At 43.8% G+C, this 16,449-nt stretch overlaps 1 protein-coding gene across 1 annotated transcript in view; it reads left to right on the forward strand.

Annotated features, from left to right (window-relative positions):
* Positions 1-641: 641 nt before the first annotated feature.
* Positions 642-16,449, forward strand: part of VPS13C (vacuolar protein sorting 13 homolog C) — a 133,203-nt gene continuing 117,395 nt past the window's right edge. Inside the window, exons 1-5 of the mRNA XM_084816676.1 lie at positions 642-752; positions 10,242-10,285; positions 11,532-11,574; positions 14,222-14,317; positions 15,616-15,717. Coding sequence (XP_084672802.1) covers positions 653-752; positions 10,242-10,285; positions 11,532-11,574; positions 14,222-14,317; positions 15,616-15,717 — 385 coding nt within the window. The 5' untranslated portion in view covers positions 642-652. The remainder of the gene's footprint in view (positions 753-10,241; positions 10,286-11,531; positions 11,575-14,221; positions 14,318-15,615; positions 15,718-16,449) is intronic.

A 16,449-nucleotide genomic window follows, 5' to 3' on the forward strand; every position in this document is an offset into this window, starting at 1 on the left:
GAACAGTATCCTACTCTCAGAAGGCTGTTCGAAGTTTTCTGCAAAACACAAATTTCCTGTCTAAATGTTCCCTGTATTGGTGAGAAGCCTTCCAACATTCAATAGCACACGTCTTTATCGTACAGAATATAAGCAAACTTTCTGCAAGAGGCCAGCGATGAGCAATTCCTTGCGGTGGAGCTTGGTCAATTTCACTTGGGCACTGGAAAGGACTCGGTGAAATCGACAAAGCCCTTTTCAACCCTTCAGTCCACCAGCAGGAGACTACGCGCCTCTGCAGTCTTTCAGCCTTCCCCATCAGCCGCGTGGGCTGGGCCTGATGGGAGCTGTAGTCCCCAAGGCTGGCGGAGGCCAGGCCGGGGAGCGCCGCGCTCGCGTATGCCGGCTCTTCCCGGCCCGGCGCCCGCGAGATGTCTCCGGACTGCGGCTCCCATCACCTCCGACCGCTGGCCACGCAGGGCGGCGCTGACGGGAGGCGCGGCCCAGGCCGCCCGGCGGCCGCGGCATACCTGAGGGGGCGGGGCGCCCCTCCCGCGCCCAAATCATCCCCTCGGGCGGGGCGGGGCGGGGGCGCGGCCGGTCACGTGGGCGGCGCGCGCGCTCTTCCCCTCCCTCGGGGGCGCAGGAGGGCCCCGCCCCTCGAGCCGCCGCCATGGTGCTGGAGTCGGTGGTGGCCGACCTGCTGAACCGCGTCCTGGGCGGCTACGTGGAGAACCTGAACAAGTCGCAGCTCAAGCTGGGCATCTGGGGCGGTAAGGCGCGGGGCGGCGGCGGGGGCGCGGGCGGCGCCAGGCGCGTGTCCGCGGGCGCGCGTGTGTGCGGCCGCCGCCGCCTTCGCCCCCCCGGGATCCCCACACCGCGCAGTCGGGGCGCCCCCGCCGACCTTTTGCCGCTCAGGCGGAGTTCTGTTTCCGACAGGGCGCCTGCTCCGTCAGCGGGCGCAGGCCCCGCGTTGCAGGCTCGCCCCCTCCTCCCGACCGCTGCCCCTCCAGTTGCGCTGCCCCCCCGTGATCGGGGTGTGGCCCCCCAATGTCTACTTTATGCCCCTCCTGATTGCGGCGGATCCCCGTCCCCTCCTCGCGGGGTGGGTTTCTTTCGGTTCGCGGAGTGTCCTCCCCTTGGCATCACCCCCCCCCCCCGCAATCACACCCCTACCTCAACTTTATGCCCCTTGGACTTCTGAGCCTGCAAATCCCTCTCCTTCCCTTCCTCAAAGAGAAAGCGGGGAAGGCGGGTGGCTTGCGGACCAACTTCCCCCTCCAGCTGGGCCTCATGGGCGCGATTGGTGCGTTGCCCCCACCCCCGGTCAGCTTTATGCGCCTGCCCCTCACCTCTGAGCCTGGCAGATCCTCCTCCTCCTCCCCCAGGTGTGTTTGCAGGCTGGCCTCCCCCTCCCCTTTTGCAGACCGGCCTCCCCCTCCCTGTGTCCCCCGGCAGTCACACCCTTGGGACTGGGGCGTTGTCTTCCCCTGTCAGCTTTATGGCCCTTTTCCTTAGGTCTGATCCTGGCAGACTCTACTCTATCCTTCCCCAACCTGGTACCCTCCAGGTGTTTTGGACTTCAACTCCCATCAGCCCCAGCCAGCCTGGCCAATGGCCAGGAATGCTGGGCGCTGTAGTCTAAAGCATCTGAAGGGTACCAGGTTGGAGAAGGCTCCTTACTCCTTCTCATCCTCCTCAAGAGGGAAGGCGCCTTGTGGTTTGCAGGCCAGCCCCCTCCTCCCTATCTCCCTGAGTTCTTTCTTTCAAAGGTTGCGGCCTGGTTAAATATATTTTTTATCAGTTTAATCATTTGAGTTTTAGTTAATAAATCTGTCGATTTAAATTTACTTTGAAGGCACCAGGTTGGGGAAGGTTGGAATACTGTGTGAGCACTCGTGTGCTCTCCTGCTGGAGGAATGAATGGTTTTATAAAAGCACCTTGCCAGTTTCACTGAGTCTTTTTGACAGCCCAGGTGAAATTGACAGAGCTCCACAGCCATGCATATCTGCCCTCCACATCCTCAAAGGATTCCAGTCAATTAATCTGTCAATTTAAATATGGGTAAAAAAAACTGTTTCAGAAAGAAGAGCATATTTTATTTGTTTTCAGATGATGTACATGTGGTGTGTTGTAGCAGGTATCAACTTAGGAGAGGCATACCCCACACAGACCGACAGACAGACAGACAGAGAGAGAGAGAGAGAGAGAGAGGAGGGAATGCCTCTTAAGATGGCACTTGAAATTAATACACTTGTATTAAAAATTATATAAAATCTGTTGCCTGATTAATCATGCATCTTTTTAGTTGGTTAAGAGTGTTCTATAGTGTAATCCTACACATGTCTACACAGATGTAAGCCCCAGAAGGTGGTGTATATACATAAGTATGATGAGGTGGTTCAATGCTGGAAAGAAGTTCATGTTGCCAGAATGGGTACTTGTCCCTAATCATTTGAGATGCATATCCTTAATTTCTAGCAAAAACAGGAAAGTCTTGGGCACCTAGTCCAAGAAGCTTATACCATAATAAATTTGTTGGCCTTTAAGGTGCTACAAAACTCTTAAGCTGCAATTCTAAACACACTTACCTGGGAGTAAGCCCAATTGAACATAATAGAACTTCTAAGCAGATATTCATAGGATTGCACTTTCAGTCTGTTTTGCAGATAGGCAATGACAAACAGAACTGTCTCTGGAAATTCTTAACTTCTTGGCTATACCTTTAGAATCACCTTTCACCAAGTCTTCCTGTTAATAGCAGTTGTCTGATGCTGAGGGTTCATACTGAGTCCAGGTTGTTTACACATATTGTTATTACTAGGAAATATACCAGATTGTGAAATATTTCTGTCTTGTTGAAAAAAAGTCCTTAGATCCATAATGCCTCAAGCAGCAGAAACTAAGTTACATTCAGTTCTTTCAAGTAAATCACCCTTGTTTCCCAAAGACCATGTCACCATAATGCATAACTCCATTCCTTTTTTAAATGATCAGTTTGGTGGCTTGCACTTAAAATACTTCGTTCACCCATCAGTAGTTATCAGTAGTTCACCAGAAGTTAGATATGTCAAATCACTCCTATCCACCTGTGCCAAGTCACTATAATAAATATAGTACATGATCTATTATGCCATATTTATAGTGCTTGATCTGAAAAGGCAGATACTTTCCCTCTGGGTCTCCTTATATAGAAAAGCAGTCTAACATGTGTTGGATAGAGGGTCATTGGCTCTGTTCTGAGATTGTAAGTGCGCACTTCTAAATACGTTTGCATTGAATTTAGATTTCATTTTAAGATAAGCTAGGCTATTTTATAGAACTTTGATTTATAACTCATAATTCTAAAATCTGATTATAAATTAAAAACCAATTATGGTTTAAGAAATGGATTTTTATCCCTTCTGCTCATAATAGCTTTCTTGAGCCTGATGTCTTGGCTAGGGTTGCTCAGGGATTGGGCTGAATTTGGCGATTTGAGTCCAGTTGTTCCAGTTGCAGTTGAGATGTGTTTGTCACTCTGCCACATTGTGCTGGTTCCTGGTCCTTCCCTGCCCTTTTGAGTGTATTTGCATTGGAAGGTGTCCAAACCAATGGGAATGCATAAGGGCAGCATATATACTCAAGATGAAGCTTTGTGGTGTGGCACACCATTTCTGCAAACAGATGCAGAAGGATTTCTGTTCTTTCTTTGCTGAATGAGGGAATTCACACTAGGAGAAGATCAGCATTAAGCAAGGCTGCAAGTTAGTGAGGCTTCTCTGTACAAATGAGTCCTCCTAATGCAATGGTTTTAGCTGGGGCCATGTTTACTTTGTTGGTTTGGCCTCAAGAATTTGGTTGGAGCAAGAGAACTGGTGGGGGGAGGGGGGAGGATCCAGTGTTGCATTACAATCATCTGGTCTGTAATGACTAAGAGGAACTGTGTGCATTCCTTAGATAGAAGAAACAGTTTGCAGATCATGTGAGTGTGCAGCCATGAGTTTCTGGTGGGATGGTAAACTTTCAGAACATTACTCAGTTGCACATCAAAGGTGTGGGTTTTTTGTGGCCAGTCTGTAATCAGGGATGGCTCAAGGCGTTTTGTAGGGTTGCAGTGTTTAGCCCATCGAGTGATTTAGATTAAAAAGGTTTTTCCTATTAGTCTGGCAGCAGTTTAAACAAACTGAACTGCTTGTATTACAAAACTGCAGGGGTTTCCTTTAAATTTTTTGCAGAGTTGTTTGTTCATTAGGAAATATATGAAAGATAATATTTTAATCAATCAAAATCCATATTTATTACATTTCTGCAGTGCTCAATAGCTAAAGATCTCTGGGTAGTTCACAGCAGTTAAAACTATAAAATACAGATGATAAAATACAATAAGTTTAAAAGTTTAAACTACAGTATAAAATATAAAAATAATAACCAAATGGAAGCTAGCAGCAGTGCAAAGATTTGAAATACAATACCACATTTCAAATAGAAACTGAAAACTAAAATTCCTGGGAAAATACCTGGTGCCAAAAAGTGCATAATGTAGGAGCCAGGCAAGCCTGTCTGGGAAGCTCATTATACAACCGGGGTGCCACAACAGAGAAGGCTGTCTTCCCAGTAGCCTCCCACCTCACTTCCTTTGGTGGGGGCTCCCAGAGAAGCTGATCTTAGGGTATGTGCAGGTGTATATGGGAAGAGACGATCCTTCAGGTAACCTGGGATCCTTCAGGTAACCCAGCCCCAAGCTGTTTGGGGTTTTGAATATTAATACCAGCACTTTGAATTGGCCCAGAAAGGGACATGCAGCCAATGCAGCTGGGAAAGTACTGGCATAATATGATCACTTTGGTGAGTCCGGTTAACAATCTCACTGCTCTATTTTGGACCACCTGAATTTCTGGACTGTTTTCCAAGGCAGTGCCATGTATAATGCATTGCACTAATCCAGATGAGAGATTATGATCAACTAAGGGCCCAATCCTATGCATGTTTAAACAGAAATAAGTCCTACAACTCCCAGCATCCCCTGGGCAGCCATGCTGGCTATGGAATGCTCTAAGTTGTAGGACTTATTTCTTGCATAGGATTGCGCCCTAAGATGTCTTTAATTGTGTGAAAGCTCTGTTTTTTTTGGCATCTTAGGTGGGATTCAGGGAGGGCATCTGCACATGACCCCTTGCTCATCACAGCAGATTATGGTGCTCCCTCTTGGCTTGGGCAAGGAGCTTACTGCACAAGATCAGGTTTGCGCCTAGATGTTGGAAGGAGTGTGCTTCTGAAGCTTGCTATACCAGGTAGCTGCATATATATAGGGTTTCACTTAGTTGCCAAGAGTCACCTGGTTAGTGTTAACTTTATTTAAGGCTGACATGGGTAACGATTGGGAGTTTGTATTCTTCACTATGGCTCCTGTTTTGCAAACAATAAGAACATAAGAAGAACCATGCTAGGTCAGACCAAGGGTCCATCTAGTCCAGCATGCTCTTCACACAGTGTCCAACCAGTTGCCCACAGGAAACCACAAGCAGGACATGAGTGCAAGAACACCCTCCCCACCCATGTTCCCCATCAACTGGTGTACTGATCCTGGAGGTGGCATATCAGGAACAGTAGCCATTAATAGCCTTATCCTCCATGAATAGTTTGTAGAGAGCAGCTTGATGTCTGCTGCAGATCAGTGAGGGGAAAATGAAATCACTCTTCCCTAGTAACTATCATAATTTCATGCTAGTGCATACCGAACACTGTATATAGCTTGATCTTTTGCAGGAAGCAAAAAACCCTATTTCCCTTTTAAACTACAGTTTCACCTAACACTTTCCAGTGACTGTTTTTGGCCCCAAATTCAGGGCTTTGATTGGCAAAAATGTTCCTCCCCTGCTTACTATTTTTGTGTCTTTTGCTGGTGTTCACAGTCCTTGGGTGTAGCTCTAATTCAGTCTCCTGCCACACCCACCAGCCCCCACTGCTGCTGCCTCTCTTTCCTGGGACTGTGATCCTACCCAATCGGGGATTACATTGGTGATGTCATGTAGATTTGGTTACAAGATAACATCACAAAGCCTATTCAGATTGAGGGCAGGAAGCACTTCCCTCCTTTCTGAGTGCCCAGGAGAGAGCTGCACTGTGAAGCTTTGTCATTGTTTGCATCCTTCTGAAAAATGGCTGTAAGTGGGGTGCATTTCATAAGTGAGAAAGTTTGCAAAATATGGTCTCTGTTTTGGCTCAGTGCTGCTGTAAACGGTCACAAAAAGAAACTGACCATATTTCAGACATGCAGCTGCTTGATTATCCAAGTATTATTCAAGATAAGTGATATAAGCTGTGTTGCCCCTGCAGTAGGCCTCTTAATTTAGAGGTGCCAAAATAGTGATAAATCAGATCCAGGTTTACTTACAAGGAGTACAGTCAGCACACAGGCGTACCCAGTGGTTGGATCAGACAGCTTCTCTGAACCCAGAGCCATGGGGTAAAATAAATACATGTTAGCAGTGAGGCAGCATGACAGCAGCAAGCGTTAATTAGTGTTCATTCCCAGCACAGACTAACAGTGCTTGTTCAGAAGGAAAACAGTCAGAACTTTCCCAGCACAGCCACATGTAGCTCTGCATAAACATAGCTTCACTTCTCAGGCACATCCTAGGCCCTGATAAGACACTAGCCTTCATTAGCATGGGATGTGCTGAGGCTGCACTATCGACCTTTGACTCATCTCACATGCTCAGAGGCCCACTAGCAAGGGAATTGCACTTATAATGAAGCTAAGCCAAGCATTATGGAACTCTAGGCCCCTCTAACTACAGGTTTACATACAGGTTGCACTTTATGTGAAAAATACATATCTCTGCACAGAAATACAGGAGGATGAGCTTGGTAGCCCCATCAAGAGCATCTGGATCAAAATAAATGGAGCAAAGAATAAAAGGAACCTGGTGGTCGGAGTCTACTACCGGCCACCCAATCAAGGAGAAGCCAAGGATGAAACTTTTGAAAAGCAAATAGCCAATGTTTTAAGGAAGCATGATGTAGTAGTAATGGGGGACTTCAATTTCCCCGATATTTGTTGGGAGACAAATTCTGCAAAACATGGCCCCTCCAGGAAATTCCTGATTTGTGTGGCGGATAACTTCCTCCTACAGAAAGTAGAGGAAGGAACTAGAGGATCGGCTATCCTTGACTTGATCCTAACCAACAGAGATGACTTAGTGGATCAAGTAGCAGTTACAGGAACTCTGGGGGAAAGCGAACATGTTGCACTTGAGTTCTTGGTTCTAAGGGAAGCAAAAGCCGAGTGTAGTCAAACGCGTACCCTGGATTTTAGGAAAGCTGATTTTAATAAACTCAGAACAATGATCAGTAAGGTCCCATGGCAAGCGACGCTAATGAGAAAAGGAGTCCAAGATGGGTGGGAGCTTTTAAAAAAGGAAATTCTCAAGGCACAATCACAAACAATTCCAACAAGAAGAAAAGGTGGAAGACAACAGAAGAAGCCAATGTGGCTTCACAAAAGGCTTAGGGATGACCTGAAAACAAAAAAGGACACATATAGGAAGTGGAAAGAAGGCCAAGTAACAAAGGAAGAGTACAGGCAGATAGCACAGAATTGCAGGGATGGTGTCAGGAAGGCTAAAGCTGAGAATGAGCTGAGGTTAGCGAGGGATGCTAAAAACAACAAAAAGGTTTTCTTTAGCTTCGTGCATAGTAAAAGGCAGAGGAAATAAATGGTTGTTGAGCTATTAAATAAGGATGGAAAAACAATAACAGATGACAAAGAAAAGGCAGAGGTGCTCAGTTCCTACTTTGGCTCAGTCTTCTCCCAAAAGATGGTCTATGACCCTCTTGGCAAAGGCAAAGTACAGGCTGAAGGGGCAGGATTGCAGCTTAAGATCGATAGGCATATGGTTAAGGAACACCTAATGACTTTGAATGAGTTCATATCTCCAGGGCCAGATGAACTGCATCCTAGATTAATAAAGGAATTGGCAGAAGAACTCTCAGAACTGCTGTCTATTCTCTTGGAGAAATCATGGAGGACGGGTGACATGCCAGATGACTGGAGGAGGGCTAATGTTGTCCCTATCTTCAAAAAGGGTAAAAAGGAGGAACCTGGGAACTACAGACCAGTCAGCCTGACATCAATCCCTGGGAAAATTCTGGAGCAGATGATAAAGCAATCCATCTGGAAGCACCTTGAAAACAATGCAGTGATTACTCGAAGCCAACATGGATTTGTCAAAAACAAGTCCTGCCAGATGAATCTGATCTCATTTTTTTGATCAAGTAACCTCCCTTGTAGACCATGGGAATGCTGTGGGCATAATATACCTCGACTTCAGCAAAGCTTTCGACAAAGTGCCCCATGATATCTTGATGAGCAAACTAGCTCAAAGTGGGCTAGATGAAACAATGATCCGGTGGATCCACAGTTGGCTACAGAGTCGGGCTCAAAGAGTGCTGATCAATGGATCTTCTCAAATTGGGGAGAGGTATCGAGTGGGGTACCGCAGGGCTCAGTCCAGGGCCCAGTGCTCTTCAACATTTTTATTAATGACTTGGAGGAGGAGGTGCAGGGAATGCTGATCAAATTTGCAGATGACACAAAATTGGGCGGGATAGCTAATACTTTGGAAGACAGAAACAGAATTCAAAGTGATCTGGATAGACTGGAGCGCTGGGCAGAAAACAACAGAATGACATTTAATAGGGATAAATGCCAAGTTCTGCACCTAGGAAAAAGAAACCAAATGCACAGTTACAAGATGGGGGATACGTGGCTCAACCACACTACAAGCGAGAAGGATCTTGGAATTGTCGTCGGTCACAAGCTGAATATGAGCCAACCATGTGATGTGGCTGCAAAAAAGGCATATGCTATTTGGGGCTGCATTAATAGAGGTATAGCTTCCAAATCCCGGGAAGTACTAGTTCCTCTCTACTCAGCACTGGTTAGGCCTCATCTGGAGTACTATGTCCAGTTCTGGGCACCACACTTTAAGAAGGATGCAGACAAACTGGGGAGGGTTCAGAGGAGGGCAACAAAGATGATCAGGGGACTGGAAACAAAGCCCTCTGAAGAGAGACTGGAAGAACTGGGCATGTTTAGCCTTGCGAAAAGAAGACTGAGGGGAGATATGATAGCGCTCTTCAAGTACGTGAAAGGTTGTCACAGAGAAGAATCATGGGCTCAAGTTACAGGAAGCCAGATTCCGGCTGAACATCAGGAAAAACTTCCTGACTGTTAGAGCAATACGACGATGGAACCAATTACCTCGGGAGGCGGTGGGCTCTCCCACACTGGAGGTGTTCAAGACGAGGCTGCTGGACAGCCATCTGTCAGGGATGCTCTGACTTGGATTCCTGCATTGAGCAGGGGGTTGGACTCGATGGCCTTGTAGGCCCCTTCCAACCCTACTGTTCAATGGTTCTGATTCTAGGTGACTTGGTCACAGTCCTGGGGCCATTACATAAGCCTAACTTTAGCTCTCCCTTTAAGGATGGGTAAATTCCTAATCCTCAAAGTTCCTTTTTTGCTTTAAAAGTTGTCAAACTGGATCAGCAAGATTTTGAGCTGAAGTATTACGTGCATTTCTGGAAACTGTCACCGAGCTGAATATTGCAGTAAACGAAAGTGAAAGTCCACAATAGGGAATCTGCTGTGCTTAATTCTTTCCCTGATCTAGTAAGCTCATAATACTGGCATTCCATCTGTGAGGTACCTAACTTGTTTCCTGCAAATGTTTCTGGCTGTGATCATAACAGTTTCAAATTAAGCTGCTGCTGAACTACTGCAGGTTGAGGCTAATATGGCTTTTCCTACAGATCAGCAACATACTTTTCACTTCTTTTCATCAGAAATCTGTATGTGCTGCTATCATAATAATAGACATTTTTCAACACTGAGAAAGCTGTCAAAACAATTCAATTGCAGTACTTGCCTTTTCGTAGTTCTAGAATAGAATAAGTGGGGCCTGCAAGAAAATGTTGCAGTGTGGAGTGTTCCTGTTCAGTGCCCTCCTTCAGGATGCTCCATTCCATCTCCTGCCCCCCGCCCAGTCGGTCAGCATACCGCGGCCACTGAGCACGCTCACTCCTCACTGGTCGGTTTGATGGGGGTTTCCCCCATCAATTTGTTTTGTGCTTCCGCAGCCCTTGGTGTTGCCCCAGCCTGCAGGGCAACACCAAGGACCAGCACTTGTGGATCTAAGGGCGTTATTGGTGTGTACATGTTGATGTTTCGTGACTAATGTAGATATTTTTATAACTGTTTTCTTTTACTTTATAGGTAATGTGGCACTTGACAACTTACTGATAAAAGAGAATGCACTGGTAAGCAACTTGTAATGTAATGAGGAATTGCTTGTGTATTTACTTTTGTGTATTTACATTTGTTCACCCAACATTTGTTCAGCCAAACTTAAAAAATAATTTTTAAGTTAACTAATTTTTGTTAGTTCACATTTTTCTGTGAAGAGAACTGGATTTTTAGAATCCTTAAGTCTGATCAATGGCCTCAGGATCATGCTGTAGATTTCATGCTGTCAAGAAAAGTTATAATTAATAGTGGAAATTTGAGATCCCAAACCACTACAACATCTTGAGAGAAGAGCTATCGTCTTTTAATTTTGACTCCCATGCTAAAGAACACATGTTGATAAAAGTCCCCCTTTACCCTTCCATTGTATACACTGGTATAATGCTGTATTTTTCTCCAGTGAAGGTAATAAGCGGTGTGTGTGGAGGATTTTTTTTTTTTAATCAGGAAAGCAGTCTGGGGGCAATTTGCCCTCCCCAACACTGCTACCCTGAGCCAATTTGCACTCACCCCCTGCAGTTCCCAGGGCTGCTTTTAAAAAAACATGTTGTGAAATTTGGTGATGGATCTCCTGCCTCGCATGTAATTTGGCCCTTGCTCTGATTTGCCTATTAAAGTCGGTGGGACTGAACTGCCCTCAGATCTTCAGCAAGTCATTTGTGAATCCAAGTGCTCAGCAGAACAATCCTGTGTGGGTGGGGGAGGGCGAATCTGTGGCAGGTGAATCTGTGGTGGGGGAGTTGCCACTTCCTGAGCCTTGCTGGCTTGTGCTGGCCAGGGCAAAAGGGATATGTGTGTGTGTGTGTGTGTATTGTCCCATTCTGCCTTTACATTTCCCCCCTCACATTGACACTAATGGGAGGGAAAAGAAGTGCGCCAGTTGCAGGCTGTCATACTTTTTCGTCCTTATCAGGAATGGCAGGGCTTTGGATCTTGCAGATCCAAGGCTTTGCTTGATCCACCTCAATGTGCGCCCTCCACCCCTCCCAATCCCCCATTGCTGTCAGAGCCACAGTGACAGATGAACAATGAGGAAACCTTGGATGCTGGACCTCCTTCTCAAGTCATCAGTGGTGATTACGCAGACATGGTCCAAACACATAGCATTCCCCCATGTGTTGTTGATGTTGAATGTGTTCAATTTTCCTAATTCTTTTTAACCCAACCTTAAACTGTCTTTTTTTAGCTATACAGCGAAATTAGTGATAAAATATTTCTAATGTGTAATGAGTGTATCTTTCTCCTCCCCCCTCTCATTAGAGTGAGTTGGATGTTCCTTTTAGAGTAAAGGCTGGACAAATAGGTAAGGAGATCATTCTAATGTATGTTTTGATTTGGCAATAATTAAAAGCGCGAACATATGCCACACCTTGGCAGTTCATGCTTTTGTGTCATAGAATACAATAGACAAGAACCTTCAAAGCATTTTTCAAGGATGTTAGGGAAAGTACACAACATTCACCTGGGCAATTTATACCCTTAGGACACTGGGCAGTATCCTATTGAGGGAGTGCTCACGCAATGGGGCTTTCACACTTCTAAAAGTAACTCAAAATGTTTCTCGAGGTGGAGCAGCCCTGTTGGATACTGCATAATATCTTCCACGCTTTAATTGTAATAAGATTCTAGGGAAAGCAGTTGTAATGTGTCTGGTCAGAGATATTTTATACTGAGTAATGCAGGAAACCCATGGAATTTTGATTAAAGTTTTTGCTTTCTGGCAGTGGGATTTATTCTTGCTTTTATTTATTTCTTTGCTTCTTATCCAAACACTAATATTGCTCATGTCCTAAATCTGAATGTGTTTGGGGGTTTACTGGGATTTTATTCTAGCTGAGTCACCTATAGACTGTTGTTAATACTCCCCTATGTTTTAAGAGTAAATTGTAGTTCAGGGTAGAGGATGATGATGCAAGAAAAACAAACCAATAAATGTTCAACAGATGCTGTTCCTGATCTATTCAGTCAATAAATGAAACTGTTGGAAATGTAATGCATCACAAGCAAATCTTTATTATAACTGGTGGAACTGCCAGTTTGCCCAGAATTACTGGCAGCAAATGCTGGGCATTACTTCTCAGGGTGTAGGCAGGAAACTGGGTTTATATCCTTTGTCAGTTTTGTTTAACGTTATTATCTTGATATTACTCACACACATTAATTACTGGTTATGAATTTATTAATTGCTGCAAAAAATTTCTAGGCCGAATACTGGAAGAATGCTGTGTCCCCCTCAATCTGGGAGTGGTTGATTAAATGCTTGAATGTTGTAGAAGTGGATATGTTAATGGAGTATGTACATAGAAGGGGGGGAAATTCATATGTAATTTGAATTATCCCAGAGTGCAGGACATGGAATAATGGGCTCAAGTTCCAGGAAGCCAGATTCCGGCTGAACAGCAGGAAAAACGTCCTGACTGTTAGAGCAATGTGACAATGGAACCAATGACCTAGGGAGGTAGTGGGTCTCCCACACTGGAGGCATTCAAGACGAGGCTGGACAGCCATCTGTCAGGGGTGCTCTGACTTGGATTTCTGCATTGAGCAGGGGGTGGAGCTTGATGGTCTTATAGGCCCCTTCCAACCCTACTATTCTATGATTTTTTGGATAAACACTGCAGATAAACGGAATAGTTTTATTCTTTATTGGAATAGTCGTTGTGGTCCTATAAATCTTGACAGAATGCTGTTCTTGACATAATTAGAAAAAGATGTTTGTTATGATTGTTTTCTTTTATGTATTGGATTTCATAGTTTTGTAATGGATTTTCTACAGTGGATTTAATACATATTAATTAAAAAAACCCAGCTAGAAGCTTTTCCGTACATGCTTGTAAATCATGTGACAGTTCATAACCACTTCTGATATTTTATCACTTAGCAAATAATTGAAGAAGAATCTAGAATTTCAGACTTAAAATGCAGGAATCCTGTAATGGAAAGTGTAGGAAATATTTGGCTTGCAATTAGGTTAGATTTTTACTTTCTGTTCAAAGTATTTCTAATAAAATAACTGAAAAAGGAAATGCATAACTAAAATGTCAGTCTCTTACTTGGCCATATTTCTTGAGTTCATGTAATTTAAATGGAAACACAGGAATAATAGTTTACTTTGAGGAAAAGTAGGAGTTCTTGCATTCTGTACCATGGGTGTGTGCTATGCGTGTGCAGAAAGAAGGCCAAGATTAAGATTGCAATCCCATGCCAAGAGATTTGAATACCGTTTTATATTCCTTCTAAGGAAACACTTGTGTGTTTCCAATGGGAAAGTGAAACAAGCAGTAATCTTTTTATTTATGAACAGACTGGTATTATTAACCAGAATCTGCAGTGTAAGAAATCTAGCATTTTTCTGGACCAGAAATCAAATGGTTCCCCTTCTGGTGTTCTTTATCTCTTAGCTAACATATGCAGTTTTGGTGGAACACCAGATCTGGGAGCATTAGATTTTTTTTCTCCCTTGATGCATCTGGAGTTTTAGTACCAGCCTTACAATAGAAATATCTTTCTGCAAAACTCTGTAACATATCTACCTATCTGGAAAGCCCTCCCTTGTGCAGTTTGGAAAGCAGAAAATGTAACATCTTCTAAACGTCCCTTGAATACACACCTTTTCACATAGGCTTTCCCTGGGCTGTAACTGCTGCTGGGTTTTACTTTGGTTTTATGTGGTACTTTTAAACTTATAAAAGTTTTATATTATGTCTTGGCATGTTGTATTCTATGGTTTTAAAACGGAACTTCCCAGAGAGCCTCAGCTTTTGGGTAGTATAAAAATATAATATAACAAATAAACAAATATCAAAAATGTGTGTCATACGCAAGGTGAACTTTAATAGTTTCATTACAAACATAATCTAAGTGCATGAACTATTAATTCAGTCTCTATACATTCATTATAGTAGAAAAAGAAAAGAACAAACTCTAAATACATGATACTTGGTTTCTAGATAAGCTTACCTTGAAGATTCCTTGGAAGAATTTGTATGGTGAAGCAGTAGTCGCAACTCTAGAAGGCTTATATCTTCTTGTTGTTCCTGGGGCAAGTAAGTTATTGGTGTGAAATCGGCGTTGTTCTATAGAAGTGAGAGTGAATTAAAAGAGTGCAATCGGTAATTAGAATACCTTGTTCGTGTCTTAATGCAGAATTTGAGGGCAAGATAAAATTTCAGTTGGGCTCGGATGATATACTTGTTTGAGTAGTTTATATGATTTAGGGCACAATCCTATGCATGTTTAGACAGAAAAAAGCCCTACAACTCCCAGCATGGCCTGGCCAGCTATGGCCGGGGCATGCTGGGAGTTTGGACTTTTTTCTGTCTGAACACGCATAGGATTGTGCCCTTAAGTACATTGTAGCTAGTCTTACAGCACGATCCTATGTATATTTATTCAGAAGTAAGTCTCATTGTGATCAGTGAGGCTTAATCCCAGGTAGGTGAGCATAGGATTGTGCTGTTTGGGGCAGGGGGTAAAATTACCCTGGGTCTATCATACAAGATACTGCACGCGCATATTACTTTGGGCTCAAAAGTACAGTCAAGCAATCCGTGCTGAAGAAACCCATGGACAGGATATCAGGAATATGATGTGGACTTACTTCTCCCCTCTTGTGTGTGAATTTCCCCCTCCCTGCCCTGTTTTTTAAAAATCTATAGTTTATTGTTGCTTCTGTGCTGGGGATGAACAGCATTTCCTAGAACCGTGGTTTGCGAACATGTTTCAAACTATGCTCTTGTAGCAATCCTAAATATAGTTGGTCCTGGAGTGCACACACACAATACTGAAGTGTGCTGCAGATCATATCACAGATGTGGGAGAATGTGCATGCAAGGGCAGAGTGTGAGGCTATGGCATGTTCCTGATCTTCATAGTTTGGTTTGGAGATCAGGAGTGTTAACATTTGAACCGGACCATAGTGTGTCTTGAAGACCACTGCCTTCTCCAGCTCCCTTGTTGACATCTGGACTTTCTGCTGGATGTGAAGCAACAAGGCTATGCATGTTGGAAGTTCCTAGGTCGGGGGGGGCAGAAAGTAGACCTCCAGATATTTGGGATTTCAATTCCCAGCATTCCTGGCCAATGGTCAGGAATGCTGGAAGCTGAAGTTCAAAACATGTGGAGATAAACTTTCTGTTTTACTTGTGTCCTAGGTTAGCTGAAGACTAATAATAACAATGACATCGGATAGGAGAAGGAGGATATGTAAGTGGTCTTTGGAGGCAGAAGGACAGGATGTATTGGTCAGGAGATGACACTAATCCACTCTTCATCCAGGGTACTCTGCTTTCACAAGCATGCTGTTTTGACTAAAACATTAATGTTGCACTACGTTGTCTTTTAGGCATTAAATATGATGCAGAAAAAGAAGAAAAGTATCTACAGGATAATAAGCAAAAGGAACTATCCAGAATTGAAGAAGCTCTACAAAAAGCAGCAGAAAAGGGTATTGTATAGTTATTTTTAAGGGTTTTAAGGTGATGCATTTGAAGAATTGAACACTGGCATGTTAAGAACTACTCCTGAAAACTGTCTTGAAGTAGGTCAGAGCTGGAAAACTCCAGCAGCTGAGTTGCCTGGGTTCCTATGAATTTGATACTGGAGGCTAGGAGGTTGCACTGTTTTTTCGGCCTTGAAGAAATTACTTTTTGTCTCAACATAGTATATTGGGAGCTTATGTTTTTGGTTCTCTCTTTCATCTTGCCTTCAGTTGGAAGCCTCTTATGTTATTAAAAATAAAATAAGTAGTATATGGAGTTGTACTTCAGAGCATTTGAGATGTTAAATCTATCTGTATTATATATTAATGCTGCCAGGTAAGGTGGCAGCACCCTACTTGTGGAACTCCCTCCTGAGATAGTTTTGTTTGGCCCCTGGTGTGCAGTGAAGACATTTTTCTTTCACCAGGCCTTTAATGGGTTTTAACTGTATATTGACTTTTGCCAGCTGCCTTTTACTCGGCTTGTTTTTATCGTGGTTTTACTGCTTTCATTTTTTTATTGTATTATGATTGAGTTCTTTGTTGTGAACTGCCTTGGGGCCAAAAGGTAGTATATGCATGCTGTTATAAATAAAAAATGACTGTGTATCTGTACATGATGGCCGTTGACTCTTGCACTGCAAAATTCAGAAATGGCTATTATACATTCCTTATTAGACCAACTGGAAATAGATGATC

This window comes from Heloderma suspectum, chromosome 11, assembly GCF_057233095.1.
Source record: "Heloderma suspectum isolate Gila_16-S chromosome 11, 16-S_ref, whole genome shotgun sequence".
Lineage (NCBI taxonomy): Eukaryota > Metazoa > Chordata > Lepidosauria > Squamata > Helodermatidae > Heloderma > Heloderma suspectum.